We start from the raw sequence: 22,971 nt of genomic DNA, 5'->3' as shown, positions 1-22,971 counted from the left end.
GAGCAGTATGACAAATTTTATGAATACATAATGATTGAATGAAGTCCAAAATTACAGTTTCATACAACAGCAGTTACTGTTACATGGTGGCGACTCTGTCACATTTTCGTGCAGAATATTAATAAACAACTTGTGGCTCGAACTCTGCAAAATCAACAGATCCAGATTCGATAGGAGGCATGAGATAGGCAGCCAGGATTTCTGATGCCAACGCTGCAATAAGAGGAACCCTCTTCAAGTTCTTCACAAAGGGTATATCTTCACTTTCGCTGATGGCAAGAATTTTGGTGTTGATCTCCACCATTCGGTCCAATTTCTTCTTGAACTCTGGGTTCTCCACGTCTAGGACTGCGGGGAAAATCCTCGCTGTTGTTCGGTTAGTCTGCAATTATCAATAGTTAAAAACCCAACATCACCACCATGTACTTATCTGCTAAAAGATGAAAAACAAATAGCACCAGCCGTGGTAGCATTTAGGCCTACCTCAATTATAACATGCATGTCGAACTCTTTGGTGTTAAGTCCAATTCCTTCGTAGAAGGCTGTTCGTTGACAGTCGTTCAAATACATCGTCACGTAAACCTGTGGGAAAAAGTCGATGTTCGTGAACCTTCTCATGTAAATATAGAAACAGTATAGGAAGATAATTTCGTACAAAATGAATTGGAATAGTTAGATACCGATAAACAGAAGAATCGAGCCCATAATTTCGCCTTCCAATCATTAAGAAACTGAGCTTGAGCTTTCATGAGTGCAGAGAAGAAATCACCATGTCTGTTCTCATCTTGGCACCAGTTCTTAAAATACTTGAAAATTGGATAAACTTGGTATTCTGGGTTTGCCTTGAGATGCCTGTAAATGGTTATGTACCTCCAATACCCAATCTTTTCTGATAAATACGTAGCATAGAAGATGAACTTGGGCTTGAAAAATGTATATTTTCTAGCCTTTGTAAGGAACCCCAAATCCAATGCCAAATTGAAATCAGAGAGACCCTTGTTCAAGAATCTGCAAAAAAATCAATCGACCAAAGTCCAAAGTTTAATGAAAGATAGGAAGCAATATATATAATCTTTCTACAAAAACTCTTGAGCGTACTTTTCCCTACTTGGAAAAAATGGCTTCACCACGAGATTCAAGTATTTGTACGATAACAAGATAGAAGAGAGTAATATTAAGTAGACCATCATATCTGACATGACATGACAGTTGATGTGTAGGTCAACTAATGGAATCAACTACCGTCCATGGTTTCTTGCGAGTACAAAACCACATATATTTACAGTAGCAGGCAAAGAATGTACACTTAGTTGCCACCACACATTGGTAGATAATGTGGTTGATACAGAATACTCATCTATTCTTCTAAAATGCCGAAACTATGGAACCATACTAGGAGGAGATCTTTTGGCAGATCCTTTGAGAAGATTCAGACGTGCCAACAAGTTAGATTACTTACAATTAGGAGTATCTCATTTCTTACGACAAACCAATTGGTGATTAACTTGTTGCCACGTCAGAATCTCTTCATAGAAATCTCTTTCAAAAGATCTCCTCCCATTTCTCAGACGAATGTCTCCCACACGACTTCTTGTTCCTAATTCATGCATCGAATCCTTTGAGAAGATTCAGACGAATCTCTTCATAGAAATCTCTTTTGGCAGATCCTTTGAGAAGATTCAGACGTGCCAACAAGTTAGATTACTTACAATTAGGAGTATCTCATTTCTTACGACAAACCAATTGGTGATTAACTTGTTGCCACGTCAGAATCTCTTCATAGAAATCTCTTTCAAAAGATCTCCTCCCATTTCTCAGACGAATGTCTCCCACACGACTTCTTGTTCCTAATTCATGCATCGAATGATGTAGTAACATCTTAAATATTCACATTCAAAGATCAACTCTTAAATGAACCTTCAAGATGTTGCGCCATCATTTGGCATATGAATTTAGAACAAGAACTTTGGTTTGAAATCACAATTTGGTGATTTATACCCTCCCAACTTTATCTCATACGTTAAATCATTTCCTACGTGGACAATAGGACAAGAGGGGGAAATGAAGAGAATGCCCTCAGGCCTCGACCCATCTTTCTCCGTCTTGTCCTATTGTCCACATACAAAGTGGGATAAGATAGGATGTAAGGTGGGAGGGTACTCTATCATCACTCTAATAATCCAAGATTGAGAAACTCCAAGTGGCTAAAGTCCATCAATGATGTCGGAGTAGACAATCAGACATGTATGGAGTACTTTGTTACAATATCAAGTCTCATTTTCAACTAACCCATCATTCAAGAACGCATTTAGACACAAAATTTGAAGCTCCAAGCATTTCCATACAAAAACCATTATCATGACTAAGTCAAAGAATTCTAGGCATGATTTAGTAAACGATGTCGAAAACAAAAGTTTCAGTTTGATCCAGGAACTATTTTGCTATAGATTTTCGCCAAGCGTGGTATGTTTGCTTCAGCATCTTGCTCTATCACATAATGATCTACAACCTTTCCCTTCTAGTTTAATTCAAAATTTAAGCGTAAAATAAGGTGAATAATGCAGAATGAATGACATACCCAGCATGCCTAGCTTCATCCCTAGACATAAGTGAGAAAATCTCAGCCACCACTGGATTAGTTTTCTGTCACAAAAACAAAAGAGTTTAATTAACATGGTAATTAGTTTAAGTTCAGTAACTTCAAATATGAACATAATTGTAGAAGTTTTGCTAATTAGCTGTATAAAACGGCATTTTTAATCCAAAAAACAGTTATAACAGTTTAGTCAATGCTGATCAAAAGAACAAGCTGAAAAGAAAAAAAAATCACAACCCATTACAGGATTTGAGCTCTAAAATCATATTTCTAAGTACCCATTTTGAGAAATCAAGATTTGTAGTGAGTACTTAATTTATGAAATTACCTTAAGTCTTCTACCAAGTTCTTTGTAGAGAAGGAAACCAGAGAACTCAGCAGTACAAGATCTTTCTAAGAACTCAACAAAGATTTGTCTAAGAGGACCTTGCATTTTATCAGCAGCTTCTTTGAATTCTTTGTTTCTAACAAAATGGGTTTGATTATAATCAGTTTTGAATTCCTGTAAAAGTGCTTCAAATTCAGCTTGGTTTAGGTTTTTGTTAATTTCAGTGTTGAAAAGGGTTTCCATTTCATCAAAGTCAGTTGTGTAAAATCTTGGAGCAAGTAGGGTTTCTTTGATTGCTTTCTTTGGTTTTGCTGATTTTGTTGTTGTTGTTGAAGTGGGTTGTGATGACATTTTGATTGTGAAGGAAGAGTTTCTTGTGGTTGGGTTGAAGAATTTAGGGCTAATTCTAGTAAATTTAGAGATGGGTTTTACCAATGCCATTTCTGCAGCCATTTTTGCAGAAAGTTTGGATTTTGAGAGAGGAAATGAAGGATAAGAAATGGGTCTTTATGTTTTATATATTGATTCAAGGAGTGAGTGAATCTCATCTCATTCTCATCTATGGAAATCTATGGATTTGAATGAGAACTTGACATGTGTTAGGTGATCAAATTGCTAGTGATCTTTTGAGGTCTATGAGTGGGTATAAGAGTGACAAGTTGACTGGTTTCTTATGGTTGTCTTCAAACATTGAAAATGTTCATTTTTTTGGGTCTGACCAAATGACGATATGACACTTTTTTTTGTCCCAACAAATGACAATGTGACTTGAATGTGTGAAATCATTAAAAACCATTATTAATATGTTTTAAAAACACTCTTTATGGCACTTTGATTGTATTTGTGGTAGTTTTTTCATGTCCATATAATTAACCAATATCTTAATTCCTACATTATACTATTGAGAGCAGAATATCATGAATACTTGAATCTTGTAAGTCTTTGATCTAGTTTTTAGGTTTTTTATCACTTATTTTTCAACTTCTTCTAGTCAGATCCCTAAATAGATTCTTGGAGTTTCTTTCTTGTTGGTGCTTCAAGGTTTATCACTCACCTTTATATCTGGAGACATCAGTAGCCTTTGATACAGTATCTTTTGTTTTGAGTTTCCTACTTCTACTTAGTCATTTCCTTCCATGAAGATGGTGCATATTGTTGCTTTCACCTGCACCTCTAGTCTTGGGGTTAATCTTTCACTAGTCTGGCCATGGTCTATGCAACCTATTTCTTGGCCTGTTGATCCAGTAGGAAGTTTTGCAACTATCACAAACCACTTTGGAATCCTCCTCCGGCATCCCTTTTGGTCGGAATTCTCTGTCGGAAACCTCCCTAAGTCCACCGACCATCCTATGAGTCACTTGTGCTTAGTCAACTAACCAGCCGGGAGAAGAACACTTGTCTTCCATGCCTCTCTATTATTTACAAGTGTTGATTCCAATTTCACCCTCTCATGAGATGGCTTGCTATTTGGGCCGATTTAATGGGTCTCTATTCCACTGGACCCAACTTCTTGTTTCAGGGATCAAATTCATCTTACTTTGTTGGGCTCAGTCTTCTTTTCTTATGGGCACTCCCTTTAAACCTGGAGATTACGGGGCCCACCGCTGCTATTTCTCTTGGGTCGACCTTTTGATCCCGGTCAGATTTTTTCGACCTCAACCGTGATCGTACTTTTAACCGTTAATGGTTCTCTACCTAACATTCCAGCCTCCGCAGTTTATCTGCATCTTCTAACTGGCTTTGCCGAGCTGTTTCGCTTGGATTTCGTCAGCAACCCTTGTTCCCAGGTGTCCTATTACCTTCTCTTTAGATTGTGGTGGGACATACTTTCTCATTTTAGAGAATTCTGGTTGAGTACTCTGGAATCATCGGGTTTCGACTTTAAAATCTCATGACTTCTATGAAGCTATGTATTTCTTTTTCCATCTACTTCTGGTGTGGTTTGAACATTTTCAGGTCATAAAGTGGTTATCTTGGTTAAGGTTGTGTTATGGCAGTTGTTCGCCTTTTGACAAGTCTTTTTCTTTCGAGCGATGGTGGAAATGGTCTCGGTTTGTCCGGGAGACCTAGTTCCGAGAAGATTGATGTAGCGGTTTTTGTTACAGCCGTGAAAGTTACAAGTTGGAGTGTGTGCTTAGAGTTTTATTTTCTTCTCTTGAACTCTGATGTTGTAGCCCTTTTTCTCATTCTGTAAACTTTGATTTATAAGTAATACGATGTTTATAGACTTTAAAAAAAAAAAAACAGGAAGGTGTCTTAGGGAGTGCACTAGGGTCCTTTTACCATTGTTTCACCGGGACAAAAAAAAAAGAGTTATTTCCCTAATAGCTCCCAACTTTGTGACTGGTTTCCTCTCTAGCCCCCTACTTTATCAAAAATATTCAGATGACCTACTTTTTCAGTTTTCGTTATAACACCGTTAACTAGTCATCACATCTCTCTCTAGATCACAGATCTAGAGAAAGGATAAGAAAAGTTTTTTTTTTGTGAGAGAGAAGAATTTCTTTTTAATGTTTGAAGGTTGCCGAGCGGAAAATGGGTCAGCCGGCGACCTTTGCCGGCGAAGACGATGAGGTGGCGAGAAGATGAGGTGACAGAGAGAGGCGATGAGTTGGATGAGAGAGAGGTGATGACTAGTTAACGGTGTTATAACAAAATCTGAAAAAATAAGGGGGTCATCTGGATATTATCGATAAAGTAGGAGCTAGACAGGAAACGGGTCACAAAATTGGGGGCTATTAGGAAAATAACCCAAAAAGGGTGTCCCTTGCCATTTTCCTAACCCAACATTCTTGACAAAATTACCCTTGTTAGTTATGTTTTGGTTGTTCTAGAAGATTCAAGCTCCTTCTCTGACTCTCCCTAATCATGCTTCTCATAAACACCCCTCTCTCCTTCTTCTTCTTATATCTTTCCCCAACATTTTGTTTTTCACTTCATACTTAATAATTTCCATTACTTTCTCTCTCTCTACAATTCTATCTGTATCTGTTTCTTCACAAAATGAGGTGAGCATCAAGTTATTCTCTCTACTCTCTCTACTCTCTAGGAATCTTTAGATTAGAGTAATTTTAATTTCAATTTGATGGTTTCTCCTCTTATAACCAAAATTACACACACTTATTGTAACAGTCGACATCCAACTGTGAAGTGGGCCCAGAGGTCTGACAAGGTTTTTCTAACTGTTGATCTCCCTGATGCCAAGGATGTTAATCTCAAACTTGACCCAGATGGGAGATTCATCTTCTCTGCCACCAAAGACGGTTTATCATATCAAGTTGATTTTGAGCTCTATGATCAAATCAATGTCCAGGTATAAGTTATAACCTCTATATATTGGTGTTTAGTCCCACATTAGTTGGGGAAGGGATGGTAGTGTGACACCTCCTGAATTAGCTTAAGATAGCCCAACTTGAGGGCAAGTACTCGTATAAAATTGGGCCGGAAACTCACTTTTTCCGGTTTGGTTCTTTTTTTTTTTTGCAAATTTATGAAGAGATAATAATCTCAGTTGTCAGTGGCATGAGTGAGTTTATAAGTACTTCTACAAGAGAGGCTTCATACCATCCAACAATGGTATTAGAGTCCCGGAATTAGAAGTCTCGGCCTAATAACTATTGAAGTTAAGAACCAGTCTGTCAGGGAGATTATTGGGATTATCCCACATTAGTTGGGGAAGGGAAGGGAGTAATAACTATTGAACTTACGAAGGGGTTAAAGGCCCTCGGCAAAAATTTTGTAGGCCCCCGTATTACACATGGGACCTCTCACAATATGTGCTTAATCCGGGGCTTGCAAAATTTCCATCATGGGCCTTTAGCCGCATCCTTGAAGTTAAGAACCAATCTACCAGGGGGAGATTGTTGGGATAATCCCACATTGGTTGCGAGAGGGGAGGGACTGAGTTTATAATTGTGGGAGAAATCTTACATCTTAAGCTAGCTTTGGGGCGTGAGAGGCACAAGACCACCCAACAATTTGTGCGGAGTGTTGAAGTCGAAAAAGAATAGATGGATCATTCTCAACAGAATAATTGGCCCAGGGAGTTTTGGCCAATTTTGTACTTGCCATTTTTTTTAAAGTAGCTCCTTTGTGTAGATTTATGAATTCTGTACTTGCCAATTTTTAAAGTAGTTCCATTGTGTAGATTTATGTTTAAGAGATCGAATTTGCAGGAAAGCAAGGTTAGTGTTGGTGTAAGGAGCATTGTGTATGTAATAAGTAAAGCTGAAAATAAATGGTGGAAGAGGTTACTTAAGCAGGAGGGGAAACCTCCTGTGTTTCTCAAAGTAGATTGGGATAAATGGGTTGATGAAGAAGATGAGAATGGTAAGTGAGCCGAAGTTAAAAATGTTAGTATTTTCATTCGTTTATTTTATAGTTTTGCTAATAGTTCTTTGTAATTCTCTTGTGGCAGAGTCTGGTGTGGACTTGGATGACATGAACTTTCCGGTAAGTATCCCTACCAATAATCATACACGACTTCTATAGATTTATCAATATGATATGCTGGACATTCCTTTGTATGAAATGAAACTTGCAGTTTGCGATCTTACTAGTCTAATTGCTTGTTGACTTATCCCAAGTATATCTTGATTGCCATATATGTTAGAAAGGTTGTGAGTCTTAGACACTCAATTGCAACTAAAGTCGAATATCGAATAACATGAAGATGAACATGATGCCACCTAAAGCTTCAAACAAAGTAGCTTTACATTCCTAACAATATATGCAACGAACGGTCTTTAATTGGTTATAAAAACTCAAGTGGTGTCGAAAGAACCGCCATTGTGTCGGAATATTATGTATATCTCTAGATATGTTTAGTTGAAAATGCGAAAAATAGAATATGAACACCCGATTTGTTGGCTGACGATATCCTGCAGAATTTGAATTTGGGTGGAGATGATTTTGGTATGGATGAACCGAATGGAGAAGATGATGAAGAAGAGGAAGAAGGTAGGAGGACTATTTGCAACTTACCGTATTCTTCATTTCTCCCGTCGTGTTTCTCGTCACATGCATATTTCAATCTCTCAAACCTTAAGAAAGAATTCACTTTTTCTTGCTCAAGTCATGGTGCAAAAGCTTTATCATGTGAAATCTATTGTTATAATGTGGTATTCTCGTGAATGAATGAATGAGCGTTTTTGTGATGTGAATTAATAAATGTTTGTGAAAATGCAGGAGAGATTGAAGAAACAGAAGAAGAGGAAAAAACCAAGAAGGAAAGGGAAGAACATGCTGCAGCTAATTCTGAGCAAGTTAAAACTTGACTGCCTTTCCAAAGGAGGATGAAATTAGCAGAGCATTAGGAGGAAGAAGAGGATGTGTTCTAGACTGAAAATTATCAACTCTTGTTAGCTGAAGGGCAGAGAAGTAATATCTTGAGTGTGTGTTATGTTTTAATCTGTTTGAATGTTTTAGTATATGATTATCTATCTGCAAGACTTTTTTTTTTGTTGAAACCTATCTGCAAGAGTTGGTACATAAATTTGGATTATTTTGTTTTGATGTTCACTTGCATCTTCAATATAAACTTCTGTTCTCTTTATATACCGTCAGGAATTAAGTTTCGAAATATTTTGGTTATAATGATGGAATTTATTTTTATTTTACTCCATTTGCTACCTACCAAAAATTTCAAACCGAAATTTAATTCTTTGCATACCGCAACATAGCAGGAAAAAACAACCCTAGATTTTCAAATGAGATAGGTGAATGTTTTCAAATGAGATAGGTAAATAGATATTTGATCTGGAGTGAAGCCTACTCTTGTATGCCTCTCAAGTTTCAAATCATGAGTTCTCGTTTGTGTTATTTACGAAGTATCAAGACTTTTGGGTGGTTCATCAGTCTTCGCCACTAATAAAACCATGTACACATTGGGTTCATCAATGGTTGTAACCTCAACATTTTTAAAGACTTGGAACATTACATCTGAGCGAAGATTGTTTTTGCCTGAGTGTAGAGGGATGTATAATCTTACATCGCTTGAGAGACCATATCAAATTTGGCCCAAGTGAGTGCCCAAACGTACTGGGTGTCAGAACTTTTCGTGTGAACTTGTGGAGCTTCTCAAAGACTCGCCTGTACTTATTTGTGGTCTTAGGTCTGGTGTCAAAAGCAGGATAACATCGTCAAGGCTGGGGCGCTAGCGCTACAGATAACTAGTCCGTCTGTACATACAATCCAGAAAGGAAGGAAATGACCCCCACATTCTTATTAGTTTGAAACTGGCTGGTAATTCTGACATTCATCAATGGCGACTAGAAGTCCGAGGGATAGATCTTATTCTCTCTCATTATCTCCTTCATCAGCATTCTTCGCATTCGTCTCTCTCATCGCCGTTGCCTTCATCTTCTTCTTCTTCTTCTTCGTCACTTCTTCTGAAACAAGAAATACTTCTCACTCTTCTTCTCTTCCTCTCTTTCAAACCCCTAATATTAAGCCTGAATACTCATTCGTTACTTCTCTCGAGAATTTCCTCACTTCTAGATCTCAAATTACAAAACATAAGAATCTCCCTGATGACTCCATTGTTGCTGACGAAGAATCTGTAAGAAACTTGGATGATTTGATCTGGAAGAAAGAAATGGACAGAATTCACGAGCTGGATCGGTTCGATCCAGCATCATCAATTTCGAAAGTTCTTAGGGTTTATGTTTACGAAATGCCTGCAAAATTTACGTATGATCTGCTTTGGCTTTTTAGAAATACTTATAAGGAGACCTCTAATCTGACTTCTAATGGAAGTCCTGTTCATCGATTGATTGAACAAGTACGTAACTTTTTCAATTTAGTTCTTCAATCTTAGGTTTTACTTGAAGTTTATTCGTTTTTAGAGAGAGAGATAGAGTGAGAGAATTTACTGACTTGTGTTGGATATATATATTATGCAGCATTCTATAGATTATTGGTTATGGGCAGATTTGATTGCTCCAGAATCAGAGAGGATGCTGAAGAATGTTGTTCGAGTTCATCGACAGGAAGAAGCGGATCTATTCTATATCCCATTCTTCACAACCATTAGCTACTTCTTGCTGGAGAAACAACAATGCAAAGCTCTTTATAGGGTGTGGGCGCATTTTCAAGGTTTTTGTTTCAGCTGTGATTTGATTGAAATGACATGCCTTAGATGGTTTCCTCTTAGTCATTTGCGTAATCCTATGTCATTGATATCAGATATCATACCTTATGGGTAAAATTGCTTCATCGATATGTCCGAAATAATATCGGAATATAGTGATACGTATAAACACATGATCAATTATATATAGTTGTACAAGGTCTACATACAAAAAGTGTAGGCAACGGCTAGAGAACGAGAGAAAATTGGTGCTTTTAGGAAACAAGTCGAGTTTTAACAACTTTTCACTCTAAGAAGTAAGAACGAAAATAAAAAACAATATGTTCCTCCCCATATGGTTTAAAGTAAGAGTTGATGTTGGACATTAGCCAATATATATCAATGATATAGTAGGATATGTCAGTATCATGTATTTCATGGCATCTATCATATCACACTGCTACCCATTAAACTCTATGCTTATCAGGGATATACTGTCATATCTATTTATCGACTATGTAGTTGTAATTCCAAATTTGTTTCAAAAGTTTGTTCTGTAGCTTTTTGGAATTTATTGCTTTTCTGCAAACATGATATTTCTTTCGGATCTTATTTGAAACTGATGAATATCACCTGAGTAGCATTTGTTCATACCGACAAAAAATATGACACAATTCACAGTTGTGATTTGAACAAACCCAGACTTGAATATAGCTTAGTTCCTGGGAGATGAATATTCTGATTGTGTGGAAAATTCCTTACTTCTGTACCTATTAGAATCTATAATTTTTTTTTTGAAATAATTAGAATCATCATTAGGTGAAACTGGACTCCAGTATTTTACTATATCTAATCAAAGATGAGCAAGTGATCCTGTTTATTTTTCTCAAGCTTAACTCCTTGTATATTCTGTTCTTTTGATGATGGTGCTTGATAATCATATGCTTGTTTGTTTCCTTTGACAATTGTATCCTTACTTAAAAGACCTCATGTCACTTATGTGTTGATGTAGGATGCCTTGAAGTGGGTGACGGATCAGCCTGCCTGGAAGAGATCTGAAGGAAGAGACCATATACTTCCGGTTCATCATCCCTGGTCTTTCAAATCTGTCCGCAAATTTATGAAGAAGGCAATCTGGATCCTCCCAGACATGGACTCAACAGGGAATTGGTAGACAGTCTTATTTCAATATTACTCATAAATTAATTTATGATCTTCAAAGAGGAAAAGTGGATAAGCTCCAACTCTGCCATTGCTGATTTATCATTTTGTAGGTACAAGCCCGGACAGGTTTGGCTGGAAAAGGACCTCATTCTTCCTTATGTCCCTAATGTTGACGTATGTGATGCCAAGTGTTTGTCAGAAACTGAAAGTAAGAGAGAGATATTGCTATTTTTCCGCGGGAGGCTCAAAAGAAATGCAGTAAGAACACCTTCTTGGAAGTACTTCATTATAGTACCACTCAGGAAAACGAATTGTTGATAGTTCTCTCTTCATATATTTCTAGTCCTTGAGTAACATTTCTTTGCATATCCCTTCTCCACTTTATCCATCTACCTGTTGTCCAAATTAATAACTAAGTTTCTCTAGTAATAAGATGTTTAATGCTAGGGAGGAAAAATTCGAGCCAAACTAGTGGCAGAATTGAGTGGCACTGAAGGCGTCGTCATAACGGAAGGAACGTCTGGAGAGTCAGGGAAAATAGCAGCTCAGGATGGCATGCGTAGGTATAAAAGAGTTACTTAGCATCTTAATTCTCTTTCTGAACTTCCGCTTGGAGTGAAAAGATGAAATTTTTGTTGGATTCCAGATCTATATTTTGCCTGAGCCCAGCTGGAGACACTCCATCTTCCGCAAGATTGTTTGATGCTATTGTCAGCGGGTGTATCCCCCTTGTGGTTAGTGATGAGCTGGAGCTTCCTTTCGAAGGAATACTTGATTACAGAAAGGTAGATATTGATAAATCCTATATCTCTTTGTATCATGCAACCCCTTAAAGGGATAGCCAAATACAGCAAACTGCAGTTACAGTCGTTTCCTATTTAATGAAGAGTGAAAACTCCTATATTTTCAACCTAATGTTCGCGTAGAGTGCTCATATAATATGCTTCTAGGAGCTCATATAATATGCTTCTAGTCACCGAAACTTTTCTGTTTATACAACTGTTTTCTTCTATTCGAAATTAAAACAGTATATTCTTTCCTGTTTCTGTATTATTAGGCAAAGAAATTTAGATTAATTCTTCTGTAACAGTGTCCAAGCCTTTTGATTTCTTCTAGTTCTTAGAACAAGTTGTAGTCTTTCTTTTAAGTTATAACTGTGAACAAGAAATATGATCATGAAGTTTGTCTTTCTTAATCTTTGTCAATATCTGTTTGCAGATTCTGAGCATCATTTTCTGTTGTTGCAGATAGCTTTATTTGTTTCCTCGAGCGACGCTATTCAACCAGGTTGGCTCGTAAAATACCTCAAAAGTATTAGTTCTAGCAAAATCAGGGAAATGCGTACTAATCTTGCCAAGGTTTGTTGTTTTTGTGAAGTTCTTTCAATTGCTCCTGTTCCATCACACTATTCGAACCAGTATGAATAGGTTAAAACAATTCAGAGTTCGGAAAGCCTAATAAAAAATGGGGATAAAGATATCGCTTTTCAAATTATACTTTCTTAGAATCACGATCTCTTTAGAGATAATTTTTATCTCCATACTGACAAGTTGCACGCACATATAAATTTACAGCACATGAAGCATTTCCTATATTCTCATCCAGCTCAACCGTTGGGTCCAGAGGATTTAACATGGAGAATGGTTTGTGATTTTCTTCTTTTCATTGGATTCCAATAATAATTCCATTTTCCATGAACTTCTTTACATTGTCAGTTCTTCCTTGGATGACGCCACAGGTTATGTACTGCCTGCCTCTACGTTCTCCTGTGGTCAGTGACCATTCCTATAACCCTAGATTCTAGGACCAAAGAGTGAAAACTTGTGGCGATCGATCACCATAAGAAGTTTTTGACTTTGGACTTTTGTTTCTTTATATATCTAATTGCTGCTTAAACTGGCATCTTGGTTTGCCGCAGATTGCTGGTAAAGTATCAAACATCAAGATGCACATACGGCGGGCACAACGCGTAGTGAAAGAATCAAGAAGTCTCTGCACATGTGAATGTAGGCGAGCTACAAATACTTCAACTCCTTTATTCTGATTGTTAAACATTTGATTTGTCAACAGGTCAATACTTTTTGATGTATTACTTCAGTTCACTTTGCCATGCTTATTTATGGTGGATTTTGTTGAAATATCATTAAGATCTGAAAATATCATTAAGATATGTGTGGCATTGATGTTTTTCCAAATGAATTGCCATATTTCTAGTAGATCTTCCATTGTCGTAACTCATAAGCCACGTTGCCTGGTAGGCGAATTGCTACGGTACGTGATACAGACACCGGTACGCGGTTCACTACGATACGAATATCGGAGCATTTCGGTATCATGCGAGTATTGGGTACGCTAGGAGTATACTTCTTTGGTGTGTCATTTCTGCTTGCAGTAGACAAATAGTTAGACATCCAATCTCCATAAAACTTATAAAAAAAAATTATGTTGTTAAACTACACAACTAGCCGAGTTTATAAACTTTCATGAAAATCTAGAGTTAATAAAAAAAAAGAAAGAAAAGTATACACTGATTTAGAGGTGCCGGACCATGAACCAAGAGTAAACAGAACACAAGTGGAACGGGAGTATCCGGTCATGCTGGTCATAAGTTCAGATTAAGATTAATATTGTGTAGCCAGAGCCCAGAGGAGACCATAACTCTTCCTCTATTCTGTGTTCAAATGTTTCATGAATTACAACCAGAGCCAATGGATTCCTGGTCCCAAGGGCAATGTTCCTTCTCTTAGTAATCATACTTAGTCTCTTTCAGGGCTAATGTGATTTCTTATTTCACCATCAACTTGCTTCTTGCCTTTTCTCAATGATTTAGAGCATGTCCAACCCCAGCCGGGCTGAGGCCATAAATTCAAATTTATGGCCTCAGCCCCCCGCTCCAAGCCCAGCCGCTTGGAGCGGAGGCTGGGGTCTTTCATTCAGTCGCCCCTAACATTAGGGGCGACTGAATGGAGGCCCCAAGTGACCGTTGGGGCCCCAACGGTCACTTGGGGATGCCCCCCTAGCCGTTGGATTTGCTCCAACGGCTAGAAATGGATCCAACCCCTATAAATAGGGGTTGGATCCATTTTCATCTCTCACCCTCTTCATCACTTTCTTTCTCTCCATCTCTTGCAACTTCCTCTCCATTTCCATCTCTCTTTCTATCAATTTTTTTTTTGATCTTTTCATTTGTTCACCCATGGATCCATTAGACATCAACGAATTCGATAACCAAAGTTATATGGAAATGTTGTCCCCTAATTCTACTTACCCGTCGGCTCAATTAGGAGTCGATGATTATGAAGTATGTGAGGATTCTTGTGTGCAAGGAGGGACGTCTTCGACAAAGATAACTAAATGGGAACCGTATAAGCCGGATGAAGATATTTTACTTACTAATTGTTATTTGAAAATAACATTTGATGCGGTTGTCGGAAATAGCCAAAAATATAAAGTATTTTGGCAAAAAATATCGGATGAATATAATGCGAGTGCAAAGTTTCAACGCACACTTAGAAGTTGTAAATCTCGTTTCAGTGAGATAAGCTCGGAATGTCAAAGTTTTATATCGACTTTGAGGATAATAAATAAAGTTCCAAAAAGCGGAGAAAACGATTATGACCGGGTAATTGTTTCTAACTTTTTAATTTCTTTTTTCTATCTTTTCACTTCATTCATAATATATACTTATATATATATTTTGTTTATTTTAGTTACAAAGAGCTATCGAAACGTATAAAAAAAATCATCAAGGTAAAGGGTTTAGGTTCCTACATGTTTACAAAATTTTGATGACACACAACAAGTGGATGGCAGACATGCCAGGAGAGTCAACATCCGGTAAAAGAGATTCTAATACCAATCCATCGGAAGAAAGACCAATTGGCCGTAAACAAGCCAAAGCAAATGCAAGAGTTGGCGAACCATCCACACATTCTACCGCTTCAAAAACTCTCAGTGAGGGATATTGGGAAAAAAGAGACGAAGATTCCCAACAAAGATCAGTAACTTTGAGTGAAGCAGTACGGGTTCAACAAGAGACCCTAAAGGTGCAACAAGATTTTTTACGGGTGCAAACGGAGGTGGCGAACCGACAATATGCGATGGACTTAATGAAGATTGATATTAGGTCTCTCGACGAACATGCTCAACAAATGCTTTTAGCGGCGCGAGAGGCTTGGTTCAACGGTGCACCACGAGACCCAAGAAACCCCTTCTAGTTATTTTTAATTAATTTTTCTAGTGTTGTTTAGTCGTATTTAAGTAGTTTTAAATTTTTAATCAATTATTAGTTGTAATCGATGTTTTTTTAATTGAATTTTATTAGTGAATTGGGAAATTCCAAATTCAAATTTTCGGCCTCAAGAGAGACTGGGGTTGGAGCTGAATTTTAGAGGCTGAGCTGAGGCCAATAATTTTAGGTGAAAAAGTGGCTTTTTCGGCCTAAGACAGACTGGGATTGGACTTGCTCTTACAAGATATGCTTTGAGTAAGGGTCTAGGAAGAGGATTGATACATTAAAAAAGATTAATGTGCAAGTAAAACAACACTTCCTCTATTAGTTACCATTTGTACAAATTCATCATCACTTGGCCAACACGCTAAAAGTTTCGATGTATTTCCAAGACAAAATTTTGGACTACATAAAATTTCCCTTCAGTTGATAGGCATAAAAGTTGGAGAAATTTGTTAGGGATGGATAAATTATTACTTAGAGAGTGAAACACCTTAATTTTTCGACTGAACTGAAAAGAAACAGAGAGCGATACAACAGATTTTCATTGAATGCAACAGAGAGACAAACATCATAAATAAGAACTGAAGTCGTTAGCTGCTGCATCCTTTATAACAACATTATAACATTAAGCTGCTCTTCCTAGTTCCTAGCTAGGCAAGTCGGACTACCAACTCTATTCCATCCGCCACCATAAAACACCTGAAGAAATAACAAAAATGGAAAAACACAATGAATATTCATATAAAATGTTGTCTTTATTAGTTTACAGTTTAACTGAACTAACTAACAAGGTAATTCCACAATGTTAAATAAATGAGGCTTGTGGAAGTGTTAAGTGATCCACTATCTGTAACAGTTTGGTTTCGTATAGTTTGTACTATCGATACAACATGGGCAAAAATGACAGCACTGAGAACTAGGACTGTCTGTAGGACAGTAGGAGTAAGTAAGCATATGCTCGGTCGAAGGTTATGGATGTTGAAAACTCGAGAGTGCGATGGATCGAAATGATTAACACACAAAAGTATCTTAAATGAGATGGAAAATATATGCTGTCAATATGCCAATGTACTAGAGATATTTTGTCTACTCTCAGGGTTTATATTTTTCATATAATTATATTGAGAACAAGACGTTTACGTTACAAGAAAAGGAATAGACAATAGACATTATTCGGGAGCAACACATACCACATATTAAGAATGCTGATACAAGTTTAATATACAACACCCTAAACCTTTTTTATCGATATTGTTCCCACATTTGATGGGCGGGGTTTTGTTCCTAATAGAAGTTCCACGAGCCCTACAGCCCATGATCTACAGGCTCTCCCAAGTGATGTGGGACTATCACAATAGTGCTGAACTGCTGATGGATATGGCTAGGATGAGGACTCTAGGCAAATATAACTTACATCTAAATAAAATAATCCTGAATCCCAAGTTCCCGTCCATAAGTTAGTTACTAAACTTTGTCCAACACAAGTTCAATATACAGTTAAAATGTGTCTCTTGTAAGTGATAAGTGAGGGAATAACTGAATTGAGGAACAGTAAACAGCGCAACTATTCTAATGCTTGATTATTCAATTGATGCCTAAGTAACAACGACAGCGGACAATCTTGCAGACACAGGTTAGGGCATAAGTGAACAATCGAGAATAGTTTCAAGCACCCAAACAGCTTTCCTAATTGTCCTAAACCACACATTTACAAGATGTAAATGAAACACTGCAGCTAGCTAAAGCAAGGAAATCAAGATTATGAAGTTCACATACTCACAGCATGGTGCAGACGCTAGAAGTCCCACCATTGTCAAACTTTCTCTTTCTAAACTACTAAACGAAAAATCCTCTGCACTTCGATGATTTACATAAGCACTTCTTTCGCGTTCCACGCGTACCACTGCTTCCACTCTGGCTAGGCCCATAATCAAATGTCAATTCTGTCAAAGGGGGAATGTGTTTGATTGCATAAAACACAATATGAGCGGAGGATTCATCGTTATGATCATACAAAACAGGTTGCCAAAATACATTTGGGGAGCAACTATGGTTCATGAATCGAGCTACATTACCAAAGTTCTTTGCACTTATAACCAAAGACAGCGGGGATTCAGATACCTCATCCGGATCACTAAGTCTATCTTCTCCTAGTAACTCGGGAATGTAATTCCATTTAAACGATTTGTTAAAGGAGCGGGCAGCATTGAAGGTATACTCGTCTTCACCTTCAATCTCTCCTAACGTATTCTTTTCTATAACTTGACCTGCATATTCACAGATAAACATACCAGCTCGAATTGGATCCCAAGATCGCAAACCCCAACCTTTATCCTTTGTTTTGAACACTTCCAACCGAACTTTCAGACCATTTTGGGAAACTTGGTTCTTGCAATTAGGATAACACATGCAAGAAGGACCACATTCATGAATGAAAGGTCTCCTGATCACAAGAACTCCATTGGAAATGTATGGAAGATCACCATTATTTTTTCGAACACAAGAACAATTAGGATCACCAGGGGCACACGAACTACGACAACTACAACCAATGGAAGGAGTCATCGAGTTTACTGGTTTTGAGTACTTAATACCAGGGCAATACGTAAAATGAGCAGGACCCTTATCGTTATCGACGTCATTAACTAGACAAACTGGTAGCTTTTCTACCCCTGAACTTAAGTCCTGCAAAATTATCCCCGGCCGAGGGATAGTATTATCCTTCCAGAGCTGTATCGATTTCCAAGTAACAAATGCCTCAGGCTGCCCTGATATTCTCATCAATTTATACTTGAAAACATTACAACCCGCCTTTCCTTTCTCCATCCAAGATTCATGAATTCTATAAAGACCATCATAGAAATAAACCCTACTAGAAGCATTTCCAGCATCTTTTACACCTCGAATAACTCTTACTTCGTTACCTCTACGCAAGCTATTCTCAAGAGCTAAATTACCTCGTTCGAGCTTTTGATCAGAAGCTTTCTTCCCTTCTTTCTTGTTGGGAGCACCACCTTGACCACTGTAAATCAATACATCCCCATGTTCATCATTATCTTCATATCCTCCAGATGAAACAATGCTTACAGCTACAGATTCTTCTACTTGACCAAATTTCAAAGTCATATAATCAATCCCAGCCATAACAGGGGCATGTAATCCAACCAAACACATTTCAATTCTGAAAAAGAAGACATCACCAATCTCAACACCAGGAACAATTCCTATCCTTTTCTTTGTATTTATCCTAAGCTCATTATTAAACATCAAAGTTCCTGCCTTTAAATCAGCTCTCTTTATCCCTACTGATACTTCTTTAGTATCTTCAAGTTGAGCAAATCTTCTTCGAAGTGCGTCGAATTTAATCCGTAAATCAGTAACAGACTCTTGATCACCCTCATCTGGTACTAAAAACTTGAAATCTGAATTGGGTTTTACCTTCTTTCGAGATTTTGATGATTTGGGAGTCTCCCAATCTTCTTCTATATCTATAGTATCAGTGTAATCAGCTCTTGTCTTCTTATTATTGATCCACCCATCTCCATTTTCTCCATCAAACTGAACTGGTGGTGGTGGTGTAGTTTGAGATGAAGGTAGTGTTGTTGTTGTTGTTCCATTATTAGGGTTTTGTGGGTAATCAGTTTGAATTGGTTTTTGAGGTTCAGATGGATTGAAGAAAGGGTAAAATGAAGAGTAGCCAGGAGGAAAAGGACCAAAAGGAGGTGCTTGAACAAAAGGAGGAGGAGTTTGATTACCTAATGGTGGAGCTGGAAACCAAGGAACTAAACATCTTAAAGCTTTAACATCATGAACTTTAGACTTATCATAAGAACCTGAAGAAGAAGAAGAAGACCCAATTTCTGTTCGCTCCATCTTTGTTCAGAAACGCCCCAAAAGAAGGTTCAGATACAGAGAGAGAAGCTCAAGAAAGCAGAATTAAACCCTAAAACGAGAAACAAAACGAGACTCAGAACATGCAGAATCAGCTCAAACCATGGTAGATCATGGAAGATCGGGTGAGAGCAAAAGGGTCAGAGAGAGAGACTGGGTAGATGTATAATTGAGGATAGATCGAAGAAAAGGGAGAGAAAGAAGAAAGGGTTAAAGGTTTAAATGAGATCTGAAGATCTAGGGTTCGTAATTGGATCAGTTCCTCTCTCTCAGACGTCTGACCCTAAAACAGTAAAACTGAGTTGAGAGAGAGAGAAAGAAGTGATGCTCTTTTGATTGAAGAGAGAGAGAGAGAGAGAGAGAGAGAGAGAGAGTAGCGTTGAATTATTATTTTTTGTTCAGACAGTGCATGAGATTGGGTTAGTGCCGTTGGATTTTGTTTCGAGATATTGAAAAAGAGAAATAATGCGGAATGCTTTTGTCTGTCTATGAAGGGAAAGGAAAGAGAAAGAGGAAGAGAGAGGAAAAAGTTGGATTGATGAGGTGCACGTGGTCATATGTGATAATTGATATGATCATATACTCCTCCAGTGCTTTGACAACCACGTCATAACAACTAAGATTTCGCAGACCATCAACACCTCGACTTTGTTTCTCCCTTGTGTTACTTTTTTTTTTTTTGATGAGATCTCCCTTGTGTTACTTACCATTATTAAGAGTTGAGATTCATTTAAAAAACGCTTCACTATGAAAAACTACTCAAGTCTTATACGACCAGACCAACTGATGAAGTAAATGAGTCAGACTCCAATTTTAAAATACTCGTCCGAGCCTAATTCACGATACTATTTGCTTATTAATGTCCTCGCATTGGTCGCGTTTCTCTAAATTTCATCAAGTTCAACTGTCTCACTAGGATTCGGCTTTAATGTGTTCATGTCGACAATATATACAAAAAAAGCCTCTCCTGAGTTGCACATATAGGTATCCTTCTTAATCGGCAAGCACACGATAAAAACCCCGCTCTAATACACCCAATATCCTTAATGGAGGTAAAATTCCAAAAGCTCGGCCACCCCAACTAGACAGACACTCAACCACTGGTCACCCGGCCCTCCCCTGATTCCAGCCCCTGCATTCCAGATGACTCTATAGTTAACAAGTGATGATGACCTCTTCCAGGCTGCTACTAATCTTGTCCCATTTGACACTTAAAACGATGCCACTCTAAAAGCTGCAACTAGAAAAGATTGTTTAACTCCTTATAAGAGGCACGTCTCATCTCATGCGACTAGAAGAGTCTTTTTTAGTCCATAAAAACTATAGACCAAAACATGCTCATCCACCATCTTCAGATTTGAGCAGTTAACTTGGCGTTGCACAAGAAGAGTTATCAGATTTGAGCACTAGGGGTCGGGGAGCTTACTGCTGGAAGATCATAAGAAGTGCTTAATTCTGCAGAGAGGTGATTATAAGCTCATATATACTAGCTAGGGCGCTGCTAAACGCACCGGGCCAAACTGCTGTTAGCAGGCGGCCCACCGGTGCTTTTAGCAGCACCCTACTAGCTATTATCAGCACCACCTCTAAAGCAAATACCCACAGCCAACATTTTATCACACCATAAACTGTAGAGGAAAGGCCTGGTAGGAAATAAAAATGAGCTCATAAACTATTCCTGACATAGAATTTCACATCTGAGAGTTTGCATTTAACATTGACGAATCTCTCGGCTCCAGAGAGACCCACTCAAAATCGAACAGAGAAACAAAAGAAAACTAAACTTTCTGCTAATAAGAACAAAGCAAGGGAAAAGCAACCTCAAACAAAGGAACAAGAGTAGAACAGTAAAAGGAACTGAAAAATTTAGCAAACAAATCATTCAAATACTAGGGTTAACCTAATTAAGTTCCCGAGAGATCGAACAGAAATGTAGACTACTACCCCATAGTCCTATATTATTAGAGTTGAGACTATCATCTGTGCAGAACTCATGGCAGCACAGAAGAATCAAAGATGATTTACTCTATACAGGAGATGAGTCTACATGCACTGATGGCAACCTCTTCCCTCCTCTCGTCTAAAAAGGACTGGATTGCATCCTTGGGCTCGATGCCGATAATAAAATATTGGGGTTACGGGAAAGCTGGGATTCGATAATTCGTGCGCTCTACATGCATATATTGATTTTAAATGTTCAGATGAAAATCCAGGCCAGGATCACTTGGGTTGGTTCAAGGAGTTGAGGCGAATTACACCAAAGTTCCAACCAAACATATATGCTGTAAAAAGAATTGAAACAAACAAACTATAAAGGATGCAGTGTTGTTAGCCTAGTATCCCGTCTACAGCTGAAATCTAAATACGAAACAAGTTTTGCCCAATTTTCTTCGCTCCAGAAGATGATACCAGAAACCCACTTTTGTTCACTTAAAGTGTCTCTCCAAAAGTTGGAATGCTATTCCCTCAGATAAGCCCCCATGCTAATATAAGTTTACTGACATTCAATTTGAAAATACAGGTTTTTACCTTGAAGTGAAATTTCGATAAAATCTTTCATAGAGAACATTTTTGACACTTGACAGATCTATTGAAGCAAAGGGATGATGGTTGAACAGCATCAAAATGGCTCAATGAAAAACGAAACTGTCAAACTATAATCGAAGTGAACACTTGTCGACAGAATCAGACCAAGCTATGATTACTCAACCACTTCGCTAATCCTTATTCAATGAAAACAATCAGTTGAGTAAGCTCCATTAACTAGCTAAGCTACCTTTTAAATCTAAGTTGTATCTGTTTGAGTACTTTTTCTCATGCTAAGAAATAGTTCTCAATTTTCTTAATCCCTAGAGTTACTTCACCAATAATGATAATATAATAATCAAGTCACACAAACCCTAATAATAGATTTCCGGAATTCATTACGCATTCTATACTCGCGAAAGTCCACAACCCACATGAACCATAATTAGAGTTAACAGAATAATGGGAATATGTTCATTCAAGCAGAAACACTTCAAAAATTAAAACAAAATAGAATTTATGATCCAAAATCAAAATTTTAACTTCAAATACATAATTGGATTCTGCCCACAAGTAACAAAATCATAACTTAATGTTCTAATCTCTAACTTGATTCATATACCCCCAAACAATACAAAACCCTCACCTAAAATCTCACGCACAAAAAGAAAACAGAAACTTTTAAGTTATTATAAGGCACCGTTGATTCAAAACCCTAAATTAAAATAATACTCCTAAATTATCAAGAATCACAAGATACAAGAACTTCAAGAAATCCAATAACCCTAACCTGACTTTTTCAAGCGACTGAAACTGAACGTTGTTTTGATGGCTCGATATTATTCTTCTTATTTGAATCTCCGATGAAATCTTCCATATTATAAATGACTGTAATATAAAGAGAACAACTAGGGCATCGAGCGATTTCTTCACCAATTTTAAGTTCTTCTTTAGTGATTTGAAACAGATCTCCACAAGGGCATGGATATGTGAAGGCTTGTATTTCTTCGTTCCACTCCATGTCTTCGATTTCTACATCGTCGTACGACATTCTGATCGATTCCTTCTTTCTCTCTCTCTCTCTTGATTATTCGTTCGGAATAGATTTTGTATTGAACGAATTTGGGAGGGTTTGGGGAAGAGAAGAGGGAAATTTGAGTATA

The 22,971-nt window shown here is 37.7% G+C and overlaps 5 protein-coding genes across 8 annotated transcripts; 2 read left to right on the top strand and 3 right to left on the bottom strand.

The window, feature by feature from the left end:
• Positions 1-8: 8 nt before the first annotated feature.
• Positions 9-3,624, bottom strand: LOC147545809 (magnesium-protoporphyrin IX monomethyl ester [oxidative] cyclase, chloroplastic-like). The gene is made up of 5 exons (XM_086673204.1): positions 2,925-3,624; positions 2,579-2,643; positions 681-1,008; positions 484-582; positions 9-382 (listed from the first exon to the last, which is right to left on the bottom strand). The coding sequence occupies exons 1-5, from the start codon at positions 3,375-3,377 to the stop codon at positions 119-121; spliced, it is 1,209 nt and encodes a 402-aa protein (XP_086529330.1). The 5' UTR covers positions 3,378-3,624; the 3' UTR covers positions 9-118.
• A 2,150-nt stretch (positions 3,625-5,774) lies between these two features.
• LOC147545808 (co-chaperone protein p23-1-like) lies at positions 5,775-8,478 on the top strand. Of its 2 annotated transcripts, XM_086673122.1 has the most exons (6): positions 5,775-5,932; positions 6,057-6,237; positions 7,100-7,253; positions 7,342-7,376; positions 7,811-7,883; positions 8,112-8,444. In XM_086673122.1, the coding sequence occupies exons 1-6, from the start codon at positions 5,928-5,930 to the stop codon at positions 8,198-8,200; spliced, it is 537 nt and encodes a 178-aa protein (XP_086529248.1). In that variant the 5' UTR covers positions 5,775-5,927; the 3' UTR covers positions 8,201-8,444. The 2 variants fall into 2 exon arrangements, with proteins under 2 accessions (XP_086529248.1, XP_086529249.1); XM_086673123.1 differs by lacking the exon at positions 7,811-7,883 and having other exon boundaries at positions 5,782-5,932; positions 8,112-8,478.
• Positions 8,479-8,717: 239 nt separating this feature from the next.
• On the top strand, positions 8,718-13,352 carry LOC147545807 (putative arabinosyltransferase ARAD1). The gene is made up of 9 exons (XM_086673121.1): positions 8,718-9,705; positions 9,827-10,000; positions 11,006-11,163; positions 11,268-11,415; positions 11,605-11,720; positions 11,804-11,942; positions 12,405-12,515; positions 12,732-12,800; positions 13,076-13,352. Exons 1-9 carry the CDS (start codon positions 9,187-9,189, stop codon positions 13,199-13,201), a joined length of 1,560 nt encoding a protein of 519 aa, XP_086529247.1. The 5' UTR covers positions 8,718-9,186; the 3' UTR covers positions 13,202-13,352.
• A 2,478-nt stretch (positions 13,353-15,830) lies between these two features.
• Positions 15,831-19,952, bottom strand: LOC147545806 (histone-lysine N-methyltransferase, H3 lysine-9 specific SUVH1-like). 3 transcript variants are annotated; one of them, XM_086673120.1, is made up of 3 exons: positions 16,786-19,687; positions 16,482-16,737; positions 15,831-16,170 (listed from the first exon to the last, which is right to left on the bottom strand). In XM_086673120.1, the coding sequence occupies exon 1, from the start codon at positions 19,262-19,264 to the stop codon at positions 17,228-17,230; it is 2,037 nt and encodes a 678-aa protein (XP_086529246.1). In that variant the 5' UTR covers positions 19,265-19,687; the 3' UTR covers positions 15,831-16,170; positions 16,482-16,737; positions 16,786-17,227. The 3 variants fall into 3 exon arrangements, with proteins under 3 accessions (XP_086529246.1, XP_086529243.1, XP_086529245.1); XM_086673117.1 differs by lacking the exon at positions 16,482-16,737 and having other exon boundaries at positions 15,831-16,090; positions 17,168-19,952; XM_086673119.1 differs by lacking the exon at positions 16,482-16,737 and having other exon boundaries at positions 15,831-16,090; positions 17,172-19,824.
• A 2,354-nt stretch (positions 19,953-22,306) lies between these two features.
• Positions 22,307-22,971, bottom strand: LOC147545805 (diphthamide biosynthesis protein 3-like). The gene has a single exon (XM_086673116.1). The coding sequence runs from the start codon at positions 22,857-22,859 to the stop codon at positions 22,608-22,610; it is 252 nt and encodes an 83-aa protein (XP_086529242.1). The 5' UTR covers positions 22,860-22,971; the 3' UTR covers positions 22,307-22,607.

The sequence above is a fragment of the Eschscholzia californica genome, unplaced genomic scaffold (genome assembly GCF_041429995.1).
Source record: "Eschscholzia californica isolate CP2 unplaced genomic scaffold, dmEscCali1.0.p SCAF_4, whole genome shotgun sequence".
Classification (NCBI taxonomy): Eukaryota; Viridiplantae; Streptophyta; class Magnoliopsida; order Ranunculales; family Papaveraceae; genus Eschscholzia; species Eschscholzia californica.
Note: the sequence above shows the minus strand (reverse complement) of the source record. Positions and strands in the feature narration are given on the sequence as shown.